Raw genomic sequence first — 24,272 nt, 5'->3', positions numbered from 1 at the left:
TATCTTCTCAGCAAAACTTTTGTTTCATCATCAAGTGGTAGTTAATTTCATGGACTCCAATTTTGCCGTTCTTGCGAATTACTGTTTCCAGACGTGTCTTTAGTAGAATAAACCGTTGAAACATCAAATGTGATGTGATGTGGAGAGGCCAAGGGATTTTACCGTCGGGGGAATATACACGTTATTTTCTCCGACCTACTACAGAGCTTCAGAAATAAGAACCTACCTAGGAGCTATATTCATACTATAGCAAGTTGGTTTTCCTATTAACAAACAAAGTTCTAATAATCCAATACTTGTATATAATGGGTTCAGCCTGTTCAGCTCTTCCGCGAACACAATCATTTCTTCCACCAATAATTCTATATATCCTACCAATAAAAAAAATAAATGATACAAAGGAACAAACATTTCTCCGTCAAGTAACAGGTGAACTTCGATATCTGTTTATCTTCAGTACTACGTGAAAAAGGCGTGCACAAATGAATCTGTGTGAACAAATGAATCTGTGTGAATCATGTGGATAATTGCCGAAACCTCCATCAATTCAAGAGTTCTGATCGTCTCGTGCTATTAGCAAAAGTTGCGCTCTTATCAAATCCCTCGAGCACCAGAATCCTGAGCGCTTCCAGGCCCCTTTGAAAGGTGAAATCAAGCTGCAGCGGAACATTGAAATGTTTGTTGAAAAACTGTAACTGTTCACATAATCACAAATTCACATGGCAAGTCTCGGTGCAAAGAATAAAAGGAAGAACCTCTTCTCGCTCTTTCTTGTTGAAAGGTCGGAGAACATAATTAGCAGGATCCATTTTGCCTGGTGGTCGACCGATGCCTTCATTGAGTCGTATGAGTGATGTTATTTTGTGAATGTTACTAAATAAACCTCCCAACTGCAAGTGGAATGAGGTATCAGGCATCACCTATTTTCAGACGGGGAAATTCATGGCTTCCCTTCAAGTGATTAATCACACTGCGCATCCTGTAAAAAGATGAAGTTGATCAAACGCCAATCAGCAGGGGGTCCATTAACCAGTTAATAATGATAAAGAAAACCACGATGGAAGAAAAGTAAATAATTAAAGAATTTGGTGCCATATACCTCCAAATATTTTTTACTCGCAGATATATCCCCAAATCTACAAATGTACTAATTAAATAATGATAAAGAAAACGATGATAGAATACTTAATTGTCGTTAGCTCGCAACAAACTTAAATGGCAACAAACTTAAATGGAAAAAAATCGTGGTTTATAGCTCATACAAATCGTGATTTTTTCAAGAACAAACTATTTGCCATTGGATGGAAACTAAATGAAACGGGGAAAATTTGTGGGTATAGCCCATGGAAAACTGTGTACGCCATTTAATTGCCATTTGGACAACAAATGAAAATAGAGCCCATGAAAACCATAAATTTTTTAGACAGAAAACTTAATTGCCATTGGACGACAGAAAATGGAGAAAAAAACGTGATTCAGCTCATCAAAATTGTGAATTTTGAAGTACGCCAATTAATCGCTATCTATGACCGAAAATGGAGAGAAAACATGGTTTGGCCCATCAAAATTGCGAATTTTGAAGTGCGCAAATTAATCGCTATTGGGTCAAAACAAATGAAAATGAACAAAAATTATGGTTTATAGCGTATGAAAACTAAGAATGCTAAAGTACCCTATTTATTTATTATTGTGTGGAAACAAATGAAGAAGAACAAAATCGTGGGTTATAACCCACAAAAATTACAAATTTAAAATACACCAAATTAATTATCACTGGGTCGAAACATATGAAAATGGAGAAAATTTGTCCCATAAACTTGTAATTTCTCAAGACATCAAACTCAATTGTCATTGCTCACAACAAACATTAATGGATGAAAGATTGTGGTTCACAGCTCATAAGAATAATGAATTACACAAATTACTTCCCATTGGATGGAAACTAATGATAATGGAAAATTTTGTGGGCCATATATCCTTCAAAAATTGCGAATTTCGAGGGGAAAAAACTTAATTGCAATTGGATCGAAACAATCGAAAATGGACAATAACGTGGCTTTTAGTCCATGAAAATTAAAAATTTTGAAATATACCAATTAATTGCCTTTGGATCGAAATAGATGAAAATCGACAATAATAGTGGACTATTACCCATGAAAATTGAGAATTTTGAAGAAAGAAAACTTCATTACCATTGGGTCGAAATGTCCAAAATTGGACTAAAATCGTGAGTTATAGCTCATAAAAACTAAGAATTTGGAAGTGACAAAATTGTAGGCTAGAGCCCATAAAAATCGTGAATTGGGGAAAGAAAGCTTAATTGTCATTGCGCCAAAACAACAAAAAATGGACAAAAAAGCGAGTTAACTCTATGAAAATTGTGAATTTTAAAGGATGCTAATCAATTACCACTAAGTGGAAATAAATAAAAATGGACAAAAATTTTGCTTTATAGCCGATAAAAACTAATAATTTTTAAGTACGTCAATTAGTTGCCAATGAGTGGAACATATGTAAATGGACAAAATATGTGCGCTATAGCCTATGAAAATTTGCATATATGAAAATGACAATTAATTGCCATAATCAAAACAAATGAAAATTGACAAATTGTAGGTTATAGCCCATGAAATTCATGAATTTTGAATATAGAAAACCTTATTGTCATTGGCTTGCAATGAACATAAACAGACAAAATTTGTGGTTTATATAGCCCCTAAAAACTGTGAATTTTGAAGTACATAATTACTTGTCATCAATTTGAAACTGGTGAAAATGGACGAAAATTGTAATTTATAGCCCACAAAACCTAAGAATTTCGAAGTACATCAATTATCTGCCATTGATTGGAAATAGATAAAAATGGAAAGATTGTCAGCTATATAGCCTATGAAAAATTGCGAAGCTTGACGTAAGCCAATTAATTGCCACCATGTCGAAACAAGTGAAAATGGCAAAAAATTATAAGTCATAGTCCATGGAAATTATAAATTTTGAAGCATGTCAATTATTTGTCATTGGATGGAAACAGATGAAAATGGACAAAATTATGGATTGTAGGTAATAAATATTGCGATGTTTTTGAGAAGAAAACTTAATTGCTATTAAGTAAAAAAGACCGAAAATGGACAAAATCATGAGTTATAGCCCATGAAACTTGTGTATTTTGAAATTGACTAATTAATTGTCATCGGGTTGAAGCATATGAAAATAGGAAAAATTTTGAGTAAGAAAGACAACATAATTGCCATTCGCTCAAAACGAACAAAATAAAGGAAAAAAATCATGGTATATAGCCCATGAAAATTATGGTTTATAGCGCACGTAAACTAAGAATTCTAAAGTACACTATTTATTTATTATTGTGTGGAAACAGATGAAAAAGAACAAAATTGTGGGTTATAACCCACAAAAATTGCAAATTTAAAATACACCAAATTAATTATCATGGGGTCGAAACATATGAAAATAGAGAAAATTTGTCCCATAAACTTGTAATTTCTCAAGACATCAAACTCAATTGTCATTTGCTCACAACAAACATATATGGATGAAAGATTGTGGTTCACAGCTCAAAAGAATCATGAATTACGCAAATTACTTCCCACTGGATGGAAACTAATGATAATGGAAAATTTTGTGGGCCATATATCCTTCAAAAATTGTGAATTTCGAGGGGGAAAAACTTAATTGCAATTGGATCGAAGCAACCGAAAATGGACAATAGCGTGACTTTTAGTCCATGAAAATTAAATTTTTTGAAATATACCAATTAATTGCCTTTGGATCGAAATAGATGAAAGTCGACAATAATAGTGGACTATTACCCATGAAAATTGAGAATTTTGAAGAAAGAAAACTTCATTGTCATTGGGTCGAAATGTCCGAAATTGGACTAAAATCGTGATATATAGCTCATAAAAACTAAGAATTTGGAAGTGACAAAATTGTAGGCTAGAGCCTATAAAAATAGTGAATTGGGGAAAGAAACCTTAATTGTCATTGGGCCAAAACAACAGAAAATGGACAAGAAAGCGAGTTATACTCTATGAAATTTGTGAATTTTAAAGTATGCTAATCAATTGCCACTAAGTGAAAATAAATAAAAATGGACAAAATTTTTGCTTCATAGCCCATACAAACTAATAATTTTTAAGTATGTCAATTAGTTGCCATTGAGTAGAACATATGTAAATGGACAAAATATATTGGCTATAGCCTATGAAAATTTGCATATATGAAAATATGACAATTAATTGCCATAATCAAAACAAATGAAAATTAACAATTTGTAGGTTATAGCCCATGAAATTTATGAATTTTGAAGATTGAAAACTTTATTGTCATTCGCTTGCACGAACATAAACGGACAAAAATTGCGGTTTATATAGCCCCTAAAAACTGTGAATTTTGAAGTACATAATTACTTGTCATCAATTTGAAACTGATGAAAATGGACGAAAATTGTAATTTATAGCCCATAAAACCTAAAAATTTTGTAGTACATCAATTATTTGCCATTGAGTGGAAATAGATAAAAATGGAAAAATTGTCAGCTATATAGCCTATGAAAAATTGCAAAGCTTGACGTAAGCCAATTAATTGCCACCATGTCGAAACAAGTGGAAATGGCAAAAAATTATAAGTTATAGTCCATGGAAATCGTAAATTTTGAAGCATGTCAATTATTTGTCATTGGATGAAAACAGATGAAAATGGACAAAATTGTCGATTGTAGCCAATAAATATTGCGATATTTTGAGAAGAAAACTTAATTGTCATTAAGTAAAAAAGACCGAAAATGGACAAAATCATGAGTTATAGCCCATGAAACTTGTAAATTTTGAAATCGACTAATTAATTGTCATTGGGTTGAAGCATACGAAAATGGGAAAAAATTGTGAGTAAGAAAGACAACATAATTGCCATTGGCTCAAAACGAACAAAATAAAGAAAAAAAATCATGCTATATCCATGAAAATTGAGAATTTTGATATATGCCAATTAATTGCCATTGAGTTGAAACATAAGAAATAGACAGAATTATGGGTTATATACTTTAAAAATCATCACTTTTGAGGAAACAAACTTATTTGACATTGGATTGAAACGAAAAATTGGACAAAAACATAGGTTATAGCCTATAAAACTTGCAAAATTTAAAGTACGCCAATTACTTATCACTGTGTCAGAATAAATGGATATGGACAAAAATCGTGGTTATAGCTTATGAAAATTTAAAAATTTTAACAAAGAAAATACCATTGTCATTAGCTCGAAACATATGAAAATGGACAAAAATCATGATTTATAGCCTACGAAAATTGAGAATTTTCAAGTGGACCAATATTTTCCATTGGGTTGAAACAAATGAAACAAATGAAACAAATGAAATTGCGGACCCAATGAAAATCGTGAAATTTGAGGATATAAAACTTAACTGCCATTGGCTTGCAACAAAAGTAAATGAACAGAAATAGTGGTTTATAGCCCATGAAATTGCAAAGTTTTAAGTAAGCCAATTATTTGCTAATGAATGGAAATTGATGATAATAGACAAAATCGTAGAGTATAGCCTTGGAAAATAGTAAATTTTAAGGAAATAATTTAATTGCTACGGTTGTATCCACCGAAAATGACTAAAATCATGAGTTATAGCTCATAAAATTTGAGAAGCTTAAAGTACGCTAATTATTTGATGTCGGCTTGAAATAGATAAAAATGAACAAAAGTAGTGGTTTACAACCGAGGAAAACTTAAAACTTTGAAGCACGACAATTATTTGCCATTAAGTGGATGGAAAAATGAAAAATGAAAAATTGTAGGTTATATAGCCTATTGCAAATTTTGAAATATGCCAATTAATTGCCATTGGGTTAAAATAGATGAAAATGGACAATATTACAAGTTAGCCACGAAAATCGTGAATTTTGAAGTACACTAATTATTTGTCATTGGATGGAAATTGATGAATAGACAAAATTGTAGGTTATAGCATATGAAAACAACAAACTCTGAGAAAAGAAAACTTAATTACCAATGAGTTGAAACGACTGAAAATGGATAAGAATCATTAGGTTATGCCTATGAGAATTGCGAAGTTTGAAATTAGCGAACTAATTGTCACTGGTCGAAGCATATGAAAATTAACAAACCAGTAGATTATATCAATTAATTGCCATTTGTCAAAATAGATGAAAATGGACAAAATATTGAGTTAACCATAAAAATCGTCAATTTCAAAGTTACACCAATTATTTGCTATTGGATGTAAACTAATGTACATGGACAAATTGTGGGTTATAGCCTATGAAAATTATAAATTTTAAGAAAAGAAAACTTAATTAACATTGAGCTGAAACGATAATTTTTTTTTAAAAAAGCAGGTTATAAGCCTATGAAAATTGCGAAGTTCAAACTCCGCTAATAATTGTCATTGCATTGAAACAAATAAAAATGAACAAAAATTATAGATTATAGCCCACAATAATCGTGAAATTTTTCTAAAGAAAACATAATTGTATTGGTTATTAAAGAACAAAAATGGACAAAACTTATGATTTGTAGCCCACAAAACTCGAGAAATTTTTATGTAGGGCAATTATTTGCTATTAGGTTGTAACAGATGACAATGGACAAAAACTGTTCGTTGTACCCTATAAAAATTGTGAATTTGAGAAAAGAAAACTTATTTGTCATTTAATGAAAATGACCCTAGTTTATAACCCATGAAAATTATGAATTTTGTACGCCAAATACTTGTCATTGAGTCAAAACAAGTGAAAATGGATAAAATTGCGAATTATAACCCATGAAAAATTGAGAATTTTAAAGTACTTCAATTAATATCACTGGGTCGAAACAAATAAAAATGGACAAAAATTGTGGCTAATAACTCAAGAAGATCATAATTTTTTAGACTGCAAAGTTAAATGTCATTGGCTCACAATGAATGTAAATGGACAAAAATCTTGGTTTATAGCCCTCAAAAATTACAAATTTTGAAATACATCAATATTTAATCTTACATAGAAACTGATGAAAATGAACAAAATTGTAGGGTTATTATTTATTATTATATCAATATCAATGTTTTATCACATTGCCTTTTATAAGGTGATTCCTAGATCATTCTATCACCTTTCTGTTTATCTGCATCCCTTTATTTTGTTCCTTACAAATTCATAATCAGTTTTTGTTTTAATTAAAAAATTTAGTTGTTACAACTATACAATTGATCCAATCATATAATGATTGTTTCTTAGGATCCCAACAATACGAAGCAATAAGTTGTTATTAGGTTTTCATTTATATTTATATAGTTATTAACAGACTATGAAAATTGCAAATTTTGCAGAAAAAAATCTTTAATTGCTATTGAGTCAAAACATTTGAAAATGAACTAAAATTGCGGTTACAACCTATAAAGATTGTGAATTCTTAAGTAGGCAAATTAATTATCGTCGGATTGAAACTAATTAAAATGGACCAAACTTGTGGTCTATATGGCCCATCGGAAACTTGTTTTCAAACACCGATTATTTGCCATTGCGAATTCTTAAGTAGGCAAATTAATTATCGTCGGATTGAAACTAATGAAAATGGACCAAACTTGTGGTCCATATGGCCCACCGGAAACTTGTTTTCAAACACCGATTATTTGCCATTGAGTGAAAATTGATAAAAATAGACAAATTGTAGGTTGTATACCCAATGAAAAATTGCGAATTATGAATACACCAATTAATTTTTATTGGATCGAAATAGATAAAAAATTGAGTTATAGCCCATAAAAAATTGTGAATTTTGAAGTATGCTAAATATCTACCATTGGATGGAAACAGATGAAAATGAACAAATTGTAGGTTATAGCCAATGAAAATAGCAAATATTGAGGAAAGAAAAGTTAATTGTCTGTGTCAAAACAATAAAAAAATGGACAAAAATCATGGGTTATAGTCCATGAGAATTGTGAATTTTAAAATTCTCTAATTAATTGTCATTGGATCGAAACAAATAAAAATGGATAACAACTGTTGGTTATAGCCCACAAAATCGTGAAATTTTAAGAAAACATAATTGTTATTTATTCAAAACAAACAAAAATGGATAAAACTTATGATTCATAGCCCATGAAAATTGAGAATTTTGAAATATGTCAATTATTTGATATCGGATGGAAACTAATGAAATTGAACAAAATTGTGGGTTATATAGCATATGAAAATTGTAAATTTTGAGGAAAACAACCTCTTAGTCGAAGCGTCCGAAAATGGACTAAAATTGTGGTTACCCATAAATTTTGAGAATTTTGAAGTATGGCAATTAAATGTCATTAGATCGAACTGATGAAAATGGTTTATGGCGCACAAAAACTTAGAATTTTGAAATACGCCAATTATTTGCCATCAAGTGAAAATAGATGAAAACAGACAAAATTGTGGTTATATAGCCAATAAAAAATTGGTGAATTTTAAAGTACGCTAATTAATTGCTACTAGGTCGAAACTAATGAAATGGAAAAAAAAAATTTGGGTTATAACCCATGAAAATAGTAATTTTGAAGTACATCAATTATCTGTCATCAATATTATAGAAAGCGCTAGGCAGACTAAGCGTTTAAGCTAATACCTAGCGCCTAGACCCCTAGGCGTACGCCTAGGCGCCTAGGTATTTGGCTATTTTTAAAATTATTTAATTATAAAAATTAATAAAAATATGTATTAAATTCATATAAATTTACAAAAAAATAACAATCCTAGATCTACAATCAATCATGCATACTTAAATACTACTAAATAGCAAAAATAATAACTAACAAGGTTACAGAAAGCACTAGGAGGCCAAGGCGTTGGATCCATCGCCTAGAGCCTAGGATATATTTTTTATTTTTTAATTATAATAATTGATAATAAATATTAATATTATAAAAAGCTTAGGTGCTAGACTGGTGTCTAGCCAGATTTCTTTCTTCATTTAAGTGGTGGTCGAGGAAGTTTTACTAAAAATCAGAGGACGTAATAGAAGTGTTCATATTTGGCGGTTAAAGGAGTTTGAAGGAGGTTGGAAGACGTGGAGGCTGCAACACAGAAAATCATGATCAATACCTAAAGGATGCAGTCCACGTAAGAAGATACTGGTCCCCTGAACACTCCCAAAACCTAGGTGGACAGTCTAAGTACCGCCTAGACACTAGACATTAGTTAGTCGGTCAAGGTACCGCTTAGGTCTAGGCGTACGCCTGGACGGACTAGGCGGAGGCTTTAAATTGATGAAAATGGACAAATTTATTGATTATGAAAATTACGAATTTTGAGAAAAAAATGAATTGCTATTTAGTCAAAACGGTCGCAAATGGATAAAAATCGTGGGTTCCCATGAAAATTGTGAAATTTCAATTTTGCTAATTAATAGCCATTGGGACGAAATAGATGAAAATGCACAACATTTGTGGGTTACAGCCCACAAAACTAGTGATTTTTAAAGAAAGAAAATATAATTGTCGTCGTCGACTCGAAAGGAACGAAAATGGAAAAAACTAATAGTTTATACCCACGAAAAATGAGAAAGTTGAAGCACACCAATATTTGCCACTGGGTTGAAACAGATGGATCAAACAAAATTGTGGATTATATCGCATAGAACTCATGAATTTTGAGGAAATAAACTTATGCTAAGTAACACTTAAATACCTTATAATTTCACTCACTTAGCACTTATATATCCCCACGTGTTATCACATTCATTCAAATAAATGGCATGTAGGTACCCTCTATCATGCAAACATAACACCCGAATGTTGCTCTATGATATTTACAGGCTAATTATAGGGCTTTCTGACCATTAATATTTGTTGAATTTATCTTTAAATCGATCCAAACTCTAATTTATAGTAGAATTAAGATAAGGTTAAAATAGTACTTAAGTAGTTCTAATACTAAATTTAACAAATGTTAATGCTTAAAAACTTTATAATTAGCCTGTAAGTATAAGAGAAGAACATTTGGGTGAAAATTTTCACATTTGCATTATTAAGGGTACATGCCAGTTTTAAATAGCTTAGGATATATTAATGAAAAATAAGTGAAGGTATATAAGTGTTGAGTGAAACTACGAGATATTTAAGTTCTATTTAGCCTAAAACTTAATCGTCATTGGGTTAGAATGATCGAAAACGGAGAAAGAACGTGGGTTATATAGCTCATGAAAATTGCGAATCTTAAAGTATGTCAATTAATTATCATTGGGTCGAAATAGATGAAAATGAACAAAAGTTATAATTTAAGCCTACGAAAATTGAGAATTTTAAAGTATGTTAATTATGTTTCATTTAGTGGAAACAAATGAAAGTGGACAAAATTGTGTTATAACACATGAAAAATTGTGAGTTTGAAGTATGGCAATGAATCACCATGGGGCCAAAGCATATGAAAATGGATAAAAAATATGAGTTATAGCCCATGAAAATGATGAATTTTAAAGACAGAAAACTTAATCATCATTGTCTCACAACTAAGACAAATTGACAAAATTGTGGTTTATAGCTCATGAAAATTAATTCTAAAGTTAACCAATTATTTACCATTGGAAGGAAACTAAAGAAAATGAACAAAATTGTGGATTATAGCCTATAAAAATTGTGAATTTTGAGGAAAATAAAACTCAAATATCATTGGGCCGAAACGTCCGAAACTAAACTAAAACCATGGGTTATAGCCCATAAAAAATGATAATCTGAAGTACGCCAATCATTTGCTCTTGCGTTGAAACAAATGAAAATAGACAAAATTGGGGGTTACAATCCATGAAAATTGTGAATTAAGAAAAGAAAACTAAATTGTCATTGGGCTGAAGTGATAGAAAATGGACAAAAACTTGGGTAATAACCCATGAAAATTGTGAATTTTGATGTTAGCTAATTAATTGCCAATTGGTCGAAATAGATGAAAATTGACAAAAAACTGGCTTATAATTAATAGCCCATGAATAATCGCGAATTTTGAAGACAAAACTTAAAAGTTGTTATAGACATGAAGACACTGACATAATCTAGTAAATCATTCTACAAACATGTCTAAGCTGAGGAAGAATTAAGGTTGGAGTCACCTAAAAAGCAAAGTCACTAGAAATTAGAAAAGCAAGTTCAGTAGGAAATTTTGCAGCGCCATTATTTGATATGCTACACTAAATTCATGTTGTCATAAGTTATTAGCTCAATTTCTACGAGTATTCAGAAATAATGCTTTATCTTTTTAGATGTGTTACACAGAAGACATTTTCCACAAGTCATCAGCTCATTTTTCTAGTGTTTTCTAGTGATAATATATCCTAAAAGCATAAAGGAGCTAGAACAGATCAGAATACCCATTATGGCCACCATGTCCACCTTTTGGTAACAACCGCAATTTTGCAAATGGTAAATCCATGTCATCATACATCTGCAGAGAATAAAACACCCATCTGTAATATATAGGAAACATTTGCATGTCAATTAACTGTATAACTACCAAAATAGAAGATATATACTGTACCAGAAGTACTTGATTCAGTGGTATTTTGAAATATGAAACAAACGAACCAACCTTCATTGGAAAAACTCAAATATAAATCATAAATATATTCGTCATTATCTACTTCAAAAGAGGACTGTTTTAGATGTGATTACTTACCGACTCAAGAGGACTGTTTTAGATGTGATTACTTACCGACTCACCACTAACATTCATGAACGTTTGTGGTTTGGCTAGCATGACAGGGACATCTCCAATGTAACCTGAATATGGAAGCAAATTGCAGATCTGAAAGTTATATAAGTGGAAAATCCATAAGCAAGAAAGAAAACAACTATGTAATATTTGCATTAAAACAACAGCCAGATACAAATTATATACTTCACCAAATAACTATGTAAGTTAATATTGTTAGGCTACTTATAGAAATGTAACTAAGAACTGCAAGGACAGAGCCCTTGAATGATAATAAGTTTATCTAATGGTGTAACTTTATTCTCAAATGATCATTGAACATCAGCTGGTCCATTTTTTTATTTTATTGCAAATCAGCTGATCCATTTGTTAGTATTTCTAAGCATTTTTATACAATGGTCCCTGTGCATCTCAGTTAAGTTATACCCAACATTTGCTCTAAAAAGTTAGAATGTATTTGATTGGAGAAACAAATAGATACGAGAAAAATCATAGATGAGTAACAAACAAATTAAGCAGGTAATCTCTTAGAAATTCTACTCAAGAATCGGATCTAGGAGGCTGGGTTAGTCAACTAGATTTTCAGCATTTGTTGCTACTACATTTTGTGTCTGAGAGACACGTGAAGAAGACAGTAGTTAATACAAAAATGGGGATATTGTACATTCATTATGCGTGCGCACACACATACATATACTACTTGTGACAAAGATTAAATTGGCATTATATATATATATATATATATATATATATTATATATATATATATATATATATATATATATATATATATATAATATATATAATATATATATATATATATTATATATATATATGGAGGTGATAAAAAGTTTGGTGACAAAGGCCTCTTGTCCACTTAAGTTGACATAGAGAGAGAGAGAGAGGTGAACTTATGTCAACTTAAGTGGACAAGAGGCCTTTGTCCACCAAACTTTTTATCCACTCCATATATATATATATATATATATATATATATATATATTATATATATATATATTATATATATATATATAAAGTCTCTTCATATCTTGCATGAATCCCTAGGTATCATCAATGGGTAGAAAGTTTTGGTGGATGGTCCACTTAAGTTGACATAAGAATTTCTCATATTATATATATATATATATATATATATATATATATATATATATATAGCTGCAAAAGTTAAACAAATATGTTATTGATTCTGTAAATATGATAAAACATTCTGCACATTTATAAAAAAGTTCGATAAAGTTTTATATAAAGTATAAACAAAAAAAAAACTTCTACAAGCCATCTGAAGGTTCTATACAGATTAAAAAGGACCAACATAAGTTCTGTATTAAAATAAATGTAAAATGTCTAACTTTTTTATTTTTAAAACATACATAAGAAGCCAAAAAAATGAAATTTTGTTCTTTACTATCGAAGAAACAAAAATGATAGCCTCACTCTCAATGTTTCATTCTAGTTATACCTTTCCTGGGAAGAATATATGTAACTTTTGTAACTTCACTTCTTATGGCATCGGATCTAACTTATTTGCTGTTTGACAATGTATTATTTAGCACATCATGGGTTGTTCGTAACTTTCTTGTTTCAAATCTAAATGGAAGCAAATATTGCCTCCTCCAATCCTAATGCGTCTTTGCTCTTCTCTATGCATTTTACTAGTTCTGCAATCTAATAGCCCAAAAGAATCAAAGGAAATAAATGATTTATCCCCATTTTGGTATATTTTAAGGAACAGTAAAGACATCCAAGTTTAAGATCTTTCCTCCTCCATGTATCACAAATATTTATTACTGCAACAATTAAAGAGTTCAATAACAGATTTTAGAGGGTCCTTGACATGCCATTCAGATTCGAGCCTAAGAGGTCCCACTCCTCTACGCAACCAGCATATATTCTGGGCTTTATTTCTGGCCGATGAATAGCTTTACGATTTTAAGCGACTCTGGCAACAAAGGGATTTTATGATAATTCATTTTCAAACAATGTTACCACATAAAATCCCCAAATTTCGGAGATACTAGTATGAGGCTTTTGAACAAGACTCATCTTCAATCTTTGGCACCTCCAGCACACATCTCAATGAACAAGACCTATAGCTAATTTGAGGTGGACATGCAAATGCTTTAGTGGAAAAGCACCCAACTGTCTCGCATTTCTTGCTTGAAATGCTTCAGGTAAACACACTGTTTTTGAGGTGCGTGCCCGGGCGTGGGGCGCTGCGGACTGGGACAAATGCGGCCCGCACCAGAGGCGGGGCGTTGCAAGCACACGAGGCGCACTTGTGTGCGTTTGGCGCCTGCGTCAAGCACATCGCATCATGCGCCCCAGCCTGTTTTGTAACATGAATGGGATTTGTAAAATGGGATGGGTTTTAGGTATGAAATTCACTGATTTCATAGACCCGTTTTGTAAAATGAATGGGTTTTGATTTTAGGGTTTCAAAACCCGTCGTTCTCTCTCTCCTCTCTCTCTCACGCGCCCGCTCCCGCTCTTTCTCATCGCGTGCTCCCTCCCAGACCCTGACGAGTTGGCTGACGACGACAACGCCAAAGACCCCGAACACCGCTGCCACCAACTATATCTGGCGAAATCAGTTTTTTTTATGGTTTTTTCTTTTGTTTTTCTTCTGTTTTTTCTTTTTGAAAATAATTTACATAATTACATATTTACATCATGTAATAGACTCTTTCTTACTAGTTGCTAATTCATTCTTTATCTTTTCATGTTTAACCTATAAAAAGAAAATAATAATTAGTAATTTAGTATACTTGTTTGCTAATTGTAACTTCCTTCTCTAATTAGCATGCTAACTACAAAATTATGAACATGTAAATATGTAATTGTTACCTCCATTCTCCATCTTTTCATGCTAACTAGCAAATAACAATTAAGAATGCTAACTAGAAAATTATGAACAGTCATGCTTGTTAATCATTTAATTGTTACTTAAAAATACATATTTCATATTTTAAATAAAAATACATATTCTTATTTGTTACTTGCTTGTTTTGTTTTGTAGAATTTTGCTTCTGTTAGATATTATCTTGCATTGTGATTTGTGGAAACTTATAAACTTCACTATGTTATATATGCTAATTAAAACTCTTTCGTGATTTAGTAGGTGAAATTATATTTCTTAGTCTTTTTATGTGATAATTTATAAATTAGTAGGTGAAATTATATTTCTTAGTCTTTTATGTGATAATTTATAAATATTTTGCTTATATGTTTGTTCGTCTTATGTTGAAAAATATTTGTTGGAAGTGTGCACCTCAATTCAGTGAGGCGCGTGCATCGTTGTGCGTCTTGCGCATGGTGAGCGTAAGGGGGGCCTTTGCGCCACGCCTTGCGCCTTGCGCCTCGATAACACTGGGTAAACATAATATGTGGGAAGCATGCTGCAAAGAAGGCTTGATGGTTCACCAGTTATTAAAGTCGAAACACCACGAAGGGAAATACAAGACTACATGGCGGCAGTGTTTTAAATGTCGATCGCCATGTCAGACATGTCAGATTTAGGGGCTAACCGACATGATATAGAGCTTTTCAATGTGAATTGTGTTTTCAGGGTTCATGTCTGATATGTCGGGGGACATGTCAGTTATGTCGGGCGGATATAACTGGGGACAAATGCTGGTTATGTCGGCCGATTTTTAGTTTAAAATGGGCTTATTTTTTTGCTATTTTTATCTAATCAGGTTTAAGCTTAAATTCCTAATTGTCGTAGTATTGCTTCCAAAGACAAAAATCGATCAGTTATGGGAAATGAAAAAAAGACCGAAGTCATTTTCGTTGCTCTTTTGTCTCCTTCAATATCTCATCGGTCTCTTCTTTGAACTGCTCCTTCCACATCTATATCGGGAGATCTTCTCTCTCATTAATTGTCAACATCAGACTCCTCTTTTCTTACCTCTTTCCTTCAACATCAACCCTAAACATCATATGTTATTTACTTTTTCATATGTTTAGACAATATAATTTATTAACTATGTTTAGATTTTATTTATGATATTTACATTACACATATACACACCATCCGATATGACAATCCGATATTTTTTCGTGTCTTCCGACATCCTCAATTTTCGCTATCCAACATGAATTTTAACCGTCCGACATGAACCCAACATTTGACATTTAAAACCTTGCCTGCAGCTAATGGTATTGGCCATCGATCAACAAACGTAATGCATCCAGAAAAGAAATGAGAGGGGTTGGGGTACATTCTCCCAGTGTTCTTCTCCTTTAACCCTGAAGAACTCTTTTATTGGTCACATAAACAACTAATTTGGAAGGGGAAAATCTCTGTGATGATAGCATTGATGATTTGACTATACCAACACATTCTTCAAAAAGTATACCAAATTAGCGCAAATCCAATCTTTCAAACAACGTCAATGGACGATGAAGCTTAAGAGAAAAGCCAGTTTACTTTGCCAAAAAAGCTAAAACACGCATGAGGTTCGTAACTCCTACTAAGGTTTAGCTAAAGGGACTCCACTCTTCAGGTTAGGCCTTTGCAAGAACAATTCTCATTCACGATCTGTCCTTGTAGCTAGATTCATCCCTGCTGGCTTTCAACTAGAGCCCAGAAACTTATACCTATTATCTGCACCAATGCTGGTTACCATACTGGCAAAATGCTAAACTTTCCTAACTAGTTACCAAAACAGGTTACTACCTTCAAACTCATGTGTCTTTCAGTGATGACCTTGCTAACCTAACTGTTATTTCCCACATAAGATTGCACAAAGATGGCATTAATGCAAAATTAATATTCATAAGGAACTGCTAATACGTGTACTTGGTAAGGGATAAGCTGCTAGAAATTCATTTTAAATTTCACACTGGCTATCAGTTACTAATCCATCTCTTATCATATAAAATGGAACGTCTACATCACACATCCTGGTGCTCTTCGAAGTTCAAACCAGGTCTGCAATAACTAGTTGTTCCAGATAATTCATATTTAACATCAGAACCAAAATTAGAAGGGAAAACTGTGTCAATGCTCCAAAAGTAAAAACTTAATGTGCTGCAGCTCCTTTGACTTTTTCCCATGTGTATCAGCCCTTAAATTGGAGATCTATGCTCTGCAGCCCTTCTTTAGCAATTATTACCTACCAACTAAATATAAAGAGAGAATAAAAAATAAAAAACCCCAAAATGCCATTATCTCTTCTATTCTTTCATGTTAAGTCTAAAAGCAAGTTGAATTAGACTTAACATGAAAGTCTAATTTCATGGTAAGTTCAATTTAATTCATGTTAAGTCTAATTTAATTATTTTAAGTCTAATTTAAATCATGTTATGTCTAATTCAACTTGTTTCAAGTCTAATTTAATTCATGTTAAGTCTAATTCAGCTTATTTTAAGTCTAATTTCATGTTAAGTCTAATTTAATTCATGTTACGTCTAATTTAATTCCTTTTAAGTTTAATTTAAATCATATTATGTCTAACTCAACTTGTTTTAAGTCTAATTTAATTGGACTTAACATGAAATTAGACTTAAAAAAGTTAAATTAGACTTGACATGATTTAAATTAGACTTAAAAGGAATTTAACATAATTGAAATTAGACTTAACATGAATCAAATTAGACTTAACATGAATTAAATTTGACTTAACATGAAATTAGACTTAAAATAAGTTAAAATAAATCTAATTCAACTTGTTTTTAGACTTAAAATAAGTTGAATTAGATATAACATGATATAAATTAGACTTAAAAGGAATTAAATTAGACTTAACATGAACCAAATTAGACTTAACATGAACCAAATTGGACTTAACATGAATTAAATTGGACTTAATATGAAATTAGACTTAAAACAAGTTGAATTAGACTTAACGTGATTCATGTTAAGTCTGATTCAACTTGTTTTTAGACTTGAAACAAGTTGGTGAAACAAGTTGAATTAGACATAACATGATTTAAATTAGACTTAAAAGAAATTTAATTAGAATTAATATGAACTAAATTGGATTTAACATGAAACTAGACTTAAAATAACTTGAATTAGGCTTAACATGATTTAAATTAGACTTAATATAAATTGAATTGAACTTAACATTAACCGAATTAGACTTAACATGAAACGAATTGGACTTAACATGAACCGAATTGGACTTAACATGATTTAAATTGGCCTTAATATGAACCGAATTGGACTTAACATATAATCCATGTTAAGTCTATTTCATTTTATTTTAAGTCTAATTTTATGTTAAGTCTAATTTAAATTAGATTTAAAATGATTTAAATTAGACTTAACAAGATTTAAATTAGACTTAAAACGATTTAAATTAGACTTAAAATGATTTAAATTAGACTTAACATGAACAAAACAGGACTTAACATGAACCAAACTGGATTTAACACGAATCAAACTGGACTTAACATGAACCAAACTGGACTTAACATGAACTAAGCTGGACTTAACACTAAACTGGATTAAAATTAGACTTAAAAGGAATTAAATTAGATTTAACATGAATCAAATTGGACTTAACATGAAGCAAAATTAGACTTAACATGAAATTAGATTTAAAATAAGTTGAAATAGACTTAACATGATTCATGTTATGACTAATTCAACTTATTTTTAAAATTAGACATAACATGATTTAAATTAGACTTAAAAGGAATTAAATTAGACTTACATAAATCAAACTGGACTTAATATGAATCAAATTGGACTTAACATAAAATTAGACTTAAAACATACTAAATTAGACTTAACATGATTCATATTAACTCTAATTCAATATATTTTTAGACCTAAAACAAGTTGAATTAGACTTAATATGATTTAAATTAGGCTTAAAAAGAATTAAATTAGACTTAACATCAACCAAACTAGACCTAACATGATAGATTTGGAGAGAACGAAGAGGGAGGAGGAAATGAGGGTATTTGTGCTTTTATGTTCGTTTCTCTCTCTTTGTGCTTAGTTGGCATAATAATTACATGAAAAAGGGCTACAACACATGATGTGACATTTCTCAGGGCTGAACCACATGGGGAAAAAATAGAGGGGCTGCAGCATATGAATGTTTTACTTTTGGGGCATTGACACAATTTCCCCAAATTAGAATAATTTCTTTAACTAATAAATTTATGGTAATTTTGAAATAAGTACTTCGTTCAACAATAATAACCACCCCTGCCAAAAAGTAGAAAAAGAAAAAGCAATAAGGAAGGGGGAAAAACTCTCTTTACATTTCCTAAAGAAGAGAAGAAAATGTGATCATTCTGTAGCAAAGGCGCTTCAGAAGTACCATTCCAAGAGGCCCTGTTGCAAATATAGCACAGATATTAAAATCTAAAGCCTTTTCTCTCTCCTACAGTAGGCACAAAACTAGTATCCTAGAGCATTTTCTTCAACAAATCAAGAACAGGTGTGCTTGTGTACCTCTAAAGCATTAGTGTCATCTTAGATTCTTATCTATAAATTTCGAGGTGATTTAAGTTTCCGTAATTATCATGAAACCACCACCTAAACTCTCGGAAGAACAAGGCAGACAATATCAGAGTAATGACGAAAGAAAATGTTAAAATTGAATATAGATCCTTAACATAAGAAATAGTTAATTCTATACTTCCAACTGAAATCATGGACTTGTAATGAATCTCGAAATTATGAACAGGCGATCACCTATATAGTACGAAGATCAAAAGAATTAAAAAGTTCAAGTTTCCAGTAGAAAAGTAAAGAAATTCAACAACAGATCCTTACTGTTCAAGAAACTAATGTTATAATGGCCTTTAATACCTGTGCAGAGTACTAAGGTAATAAGTACCAAGTACCAACAACAACCAGAAATACCCAATACTGAAATTTAAACATGATTTTGAAGCCTTAACTTGCATTAAAAATAAACTAAAGTTACATATAGAATTTGAAACTGTTACTAACATCACATCAAAGCAATATCTCCAAATGACTTAAGATTGATTATCAGTTACTAACGAAATGTACATACGTGTTATAAACATTATATAAGTTGCAATATTCCAAAACTTATGAGTACCTTTCCCAAACAATGCTTTCGAACGCATGCTGTTCACAGATATTCCTTCAGCTTCAGCTATAGCATCTATCAGTTCAAAACCAACCTGCAAAAAAATTCATGCATTACACAAGATTCAATAATTTACTCGATACTTCTTCACAATAGCATAGTTTTATGATGACACCATTTCATGCCACTTTTTATTCGATAAGTTTGGAAAGTAAATATGTTTCCAAGCGTTGGTATTTCATCAACAACGGGAGACTTCCAAATAATTGATATGGTCACATAAGTTAACTGCACTACAACCTGAACCGTACATTTTATCTCACTTCCAAATTCAAAGAAAAAAAATAATGCATTTGAGTTCATGCAACATAGTAAATCAGAAGAATGGGTATTGTCAACTAATAGTTAAATTATCATGATCAACATTTGTTAACTCATGGAATACCATCTTAAGTTATTTGAGTTTATTGATATACAATTTAACTAATGTGTACTGGTTGATCAGCCAATATAATATTTTTGGCTTTCCGCTTTATCCTTCTATTTCATGAATTATTTTAGTTGTCGTTTAAAATGAAGGGTAGAACTTACCTATATCATTTGAAGAGGCTTATATTATGGATGGCTCCTACATGATTAGGCGCACCAAAGAGGAGGTTTCATTATCAGAGAAGTCCATTTAAACAGCTAACGGAAGTGTGCATGTAATACTAGGGTGCCACATTTGGGGAGACCTTGTGGCACATACAGACCTTTAAAAGATCCAACAACGTGGATTATCAACTTCTTATTGTAAACACTCCCCTAAAAACCTTTCTCATGGTCACTCTCCTATAACCTTCCCACAACATGGCTACAGAAGGAAGAATGCTTTTTCAAGGTTTATTTTGGTGCAGTCAGTGTTCTGTTCAACAAACAACTCGAGCAATGATCACCGTCAATATTGCAAGAGAAGAATATCAACATTTTTAAGGAGCTTGATAGGAGTCAATTACTAATGGCAACCTCCATAAGCCACTTAAGAAAGGGTTAACTTTAATTTTACATACATGTCGAATGTTCTTTCTTGTCTTCCATCTCCAGTACATTATCTTCATGCCACATCAGTAGACAGCTTCAATGACATTGACATTGGACTTAATGTGCCACCATGGCAAGTTAGCCGTCGGGACCTACTTTTCTTTTACCTGGTGTAATTGCCACCATGAAGAAAGAAGTAACATATGGATGTAAAGACTTAATGACTCAAATGGCTTTTCTTTTCTTGTTCTTTTTTTTTTTGGGACCAAATAGATTAATATGTGAAGCATCAAATTAGAAGTTAAATGGTTTTTCTTTTTAAATGAAAGTCCCACCAAGAACGAGACATAGGAAGCCATGCCACCACAAAATGGAAGCCATGCCACCACAAAATCTTTCTCTTCTATGGATACCTTTCTATTTTTCATATCACATTTTGTGGATGATAAAGTTTTTTGACACAGCTAACAAGTCCACTAAATAACTAGCATAAAAATATTTCCATAAATTTGGAAAAAAAAAACGAAGAAACATTTGCAATGCACTCACTTAATGTACAAAGAATTACTAGTAACAGCTAAATTCAAATCAAATTTGAATTTCACATGGTTGACCTCATCAAACTGAACTCATATCAACAAATAAGTTTTCAAATTGTGAACTTTTTTTTTTAACAAATCAATCGATAAGGGGGAAAAGTATTATTTTACATGAGTAGTCTTTTTTATTCTGCTTTGATAGTTTATTTATTGTTGTTGTTATATAAGGTCTTTTATGAGAAGAGAGAAATAAATTCTAGCCAAAATGCACTGGGGCAAGTCAGTTATGAGCAACCTTGCGTCGGTTGAATGAGAAAGTTGTATTGTTAGGTCGGTTATATTTGTGGGAGTAATTATATCTATACTGCAGTTTTGTACCGATAAGGGGACATGGACTGTGATTATGGTCACCTCTTCAATTCTGAAGAATGAAAGGTTTATCCTTCCTTAAGTCAGCTAATCCTTGAGCATCTTATTTCCTTTTTTCCCTTTTTTTCTTGTTGTATGGAACCAAATAACTAAAAAAATTTCGGTTTCCTATAATTCTCCTCAATCAAAAGCGTGCTTTTGCCAAAAAGGCTATCTACAAGATCAACAACATCTATACATAATATTAATTTTCCTTTTTTTCCCCCTTCACATAAGGGGAAAGACAAGAACCTAGAACTTTGAATCAGATATAAACAAGCCCAAAGGTATGCCTTGGTCCTTCTCCAAAACAATACATGCCTTCTATTTAACGAGTAATCCTAACTAGACTACAAGTTTTGCACTACATTTGACACAAGATTGATTCTTACATTAATGCCCTAAAAATCCCTCCTTTTCAATAAAAAGATTCCCACTAGGATCTCCCAAATTCAAACACAAACTACAATGCCCTAGAATTGAACAATCAAAGCTAAAAGAGAGCACCAAAGTGGAACTTATTAGGGCAAGAATCAAGTAGACATAGAGAAACCAGACATTGTGGCGAGTCCCTTTGGTAAATCTTGCCGCGTGATTCGAGGCCGACGAAGAGCCTAGGGACCTGCGGGCGGAACCCTCGCCCTTCCGCCCGCTCCGCCGCGCTGGCCGCGGGCAAGAAGGAAGGCGGCGCGCAAGTGAGGAGGCCCGATAGCATAGCTTTCTGCGTCCTCACCCTCCTCCTCCCGCTCGCCAACGGTAGGGAGGAAGCGGAATGCCGCCGGAGGAAGAAGAGCGTGAGGGAGTGATCACCCGCCGCCGCTGTTGTCGAGATTAGCAATTCCCCCTCATACGCTTATTTTAATTGTTTGCCTTATTATTTGCAGAGAGAGAAGCAGAGAGAGAGAAAAGGATATAAATGGCTGGCGCGTCCGCCCTGGCCAGTGATTTCACTTAACGCCTTGAACTTTGAGGGGTTTGCACATAATTCCGCTGAACGTTTGTTCTCCTAACCACCACCCACCCACCCCCGCTTCTCCCCCTCGCCTCCCTGAACTTATGACCCAATGGCAAATTCAGTATTTTGCCCTAGTGGTGTCCCGATATAACATACTAGTCGTGAACACCGTGCAAAGCACGACATATCATTTTTTTCCACTATAGTAATCCCGATTTTTTAATGCTACAATAATTTTTTAGGTTGCTACAGTTCCGTCTCTGCTACAGAGTTTTTTAAATGCACAACACCCATCGCGCTACAGTGTTTTTTCAAAAAATGCTACAGTATACTGTTTACTACATTAATAATACTACAGTAAATGCTACCGCATCATTTGTTATAGCATGAATAGTGAATCTTGGGTTCTCCCATTTGTATAGAGGAGTAGATTAGTACATTAAACGTCAAATATGCAATATTTCAAATCTACATTGGCAGTTTTACTACTTTGTCCATAGAAAGTTAATACAAGTAAATAACAATAAATAATGTCATTTGGACCATTTGGTTCATGTGAAATAGGCTTGCAACGGCAAATGTTGCAACAAAACTTCTATTTACAAATTACAAAACATTTGCTTAGCAGCAAACGTAGTTGGTTATATTAACTAAATTTATATTTTGTTAAAATAAATACTATATCATTTATTGCCGTCAATTTGGCTGCAACAAATGTTACAAGTATTTGCATTTAACTTTAAAAAAAACTAAAAACCTACAATCACATCATGAAATTAGTGAATCGTAACTCAAAACATGCCGTTTGGATACCATGGTGTTTTCCTTGTTTCCATGGTGTTTTTGCCAAAAACAAAACACAATGTGTTTGGAAACCATGGTGTTTTTAAGCTAAATCACCATCAAACAAAAAACACAACACTTATTTCAAAACACCTTTTAGGTGTTTAAGTTTGATGTTTTGGTTTTGAGTTTGAGAATGTGTTAATATAATATCTAACATAATATATTAAATATAATTAATATAGAGTTATTATCAACATGCTTATTATATTATACTATACACTATACTACATTATAGTTAATTTAATATATTAGTAATATTTATTAAATAATATCAAAATATAATAAATAAAATATCTTATATAATAATATTAACATATTAAATACCAATATTTAATATGTTAATAATGTATTATATAATAAATAAATAATAATAAATATAAATAAATTAATAAAAATAATATATTCATAATATACTAATATTTATTAATATCATAAATACTAATATATTGTTAAAGTACTATTAATAAACTCTTAACATATTAAAAACTATAATATATTATATAATATTAAAATATTTATAATATATTAATTTATTAATAACATAATATTAACATTATTAAAAATATTATATTATATGAATAATATTATAATATTATATTATATTAATAATAGTATAATATTATATTAATAAGAAAATAAAATTATTATAAAAATATTAATATAATATACAACAATAACAAATTCATATACCAAAATAATTAAATATATAATTATTTGAAAATAGTATGTAATAATTATAATATAATAATAAATAT

At 31.6% G+C, this 24,272-nt stretch overlaps 1 protein-coding gene across 1 annotated transcript; it reads right to left on the bottom strand.

Annotated features, from left to right (window-relative positions):
• Positions 280 to 22,431, bottom strand: LOC109841343 (peptidyl-tRNA hydrolase, mitochondrial-like). Its single transcript, XM_020410280.1, is given in 9 exon segments — positions 280 to 656; positions 756 to 832; positions 921 to 979; positions 11,365 to 11,438; positions 11,532 to 11,582; positions 11,706 to 11,773; positions 19,759 to 19,843; positions 22,275 to 22,289; positions 22,291 to 22,431. Coding segments are annotated over 9 exon segments (684 nt in total). The 3' UTR covers positions 280 to 542.

This window comes from Asparagus officinalis, chromosome 1, assembly GCF_001876935.1.
Source record: "Asparagus officinalis chromosome 1, Aspof.V1, whole genome shotgun sequence".
Taxonomy (NCBI): domain Eukaryota; kingdom Viridiplantae; phylum Streptophyta; class Magnoliopsida; order Asparagales; family Asparagaceae; genus Asparagus; species Asparagus officinalis.
Note: the sequence above shows the minus strand (reverse complement) of the source record. Positions and strands in the feature narration are given on the sequence as shown.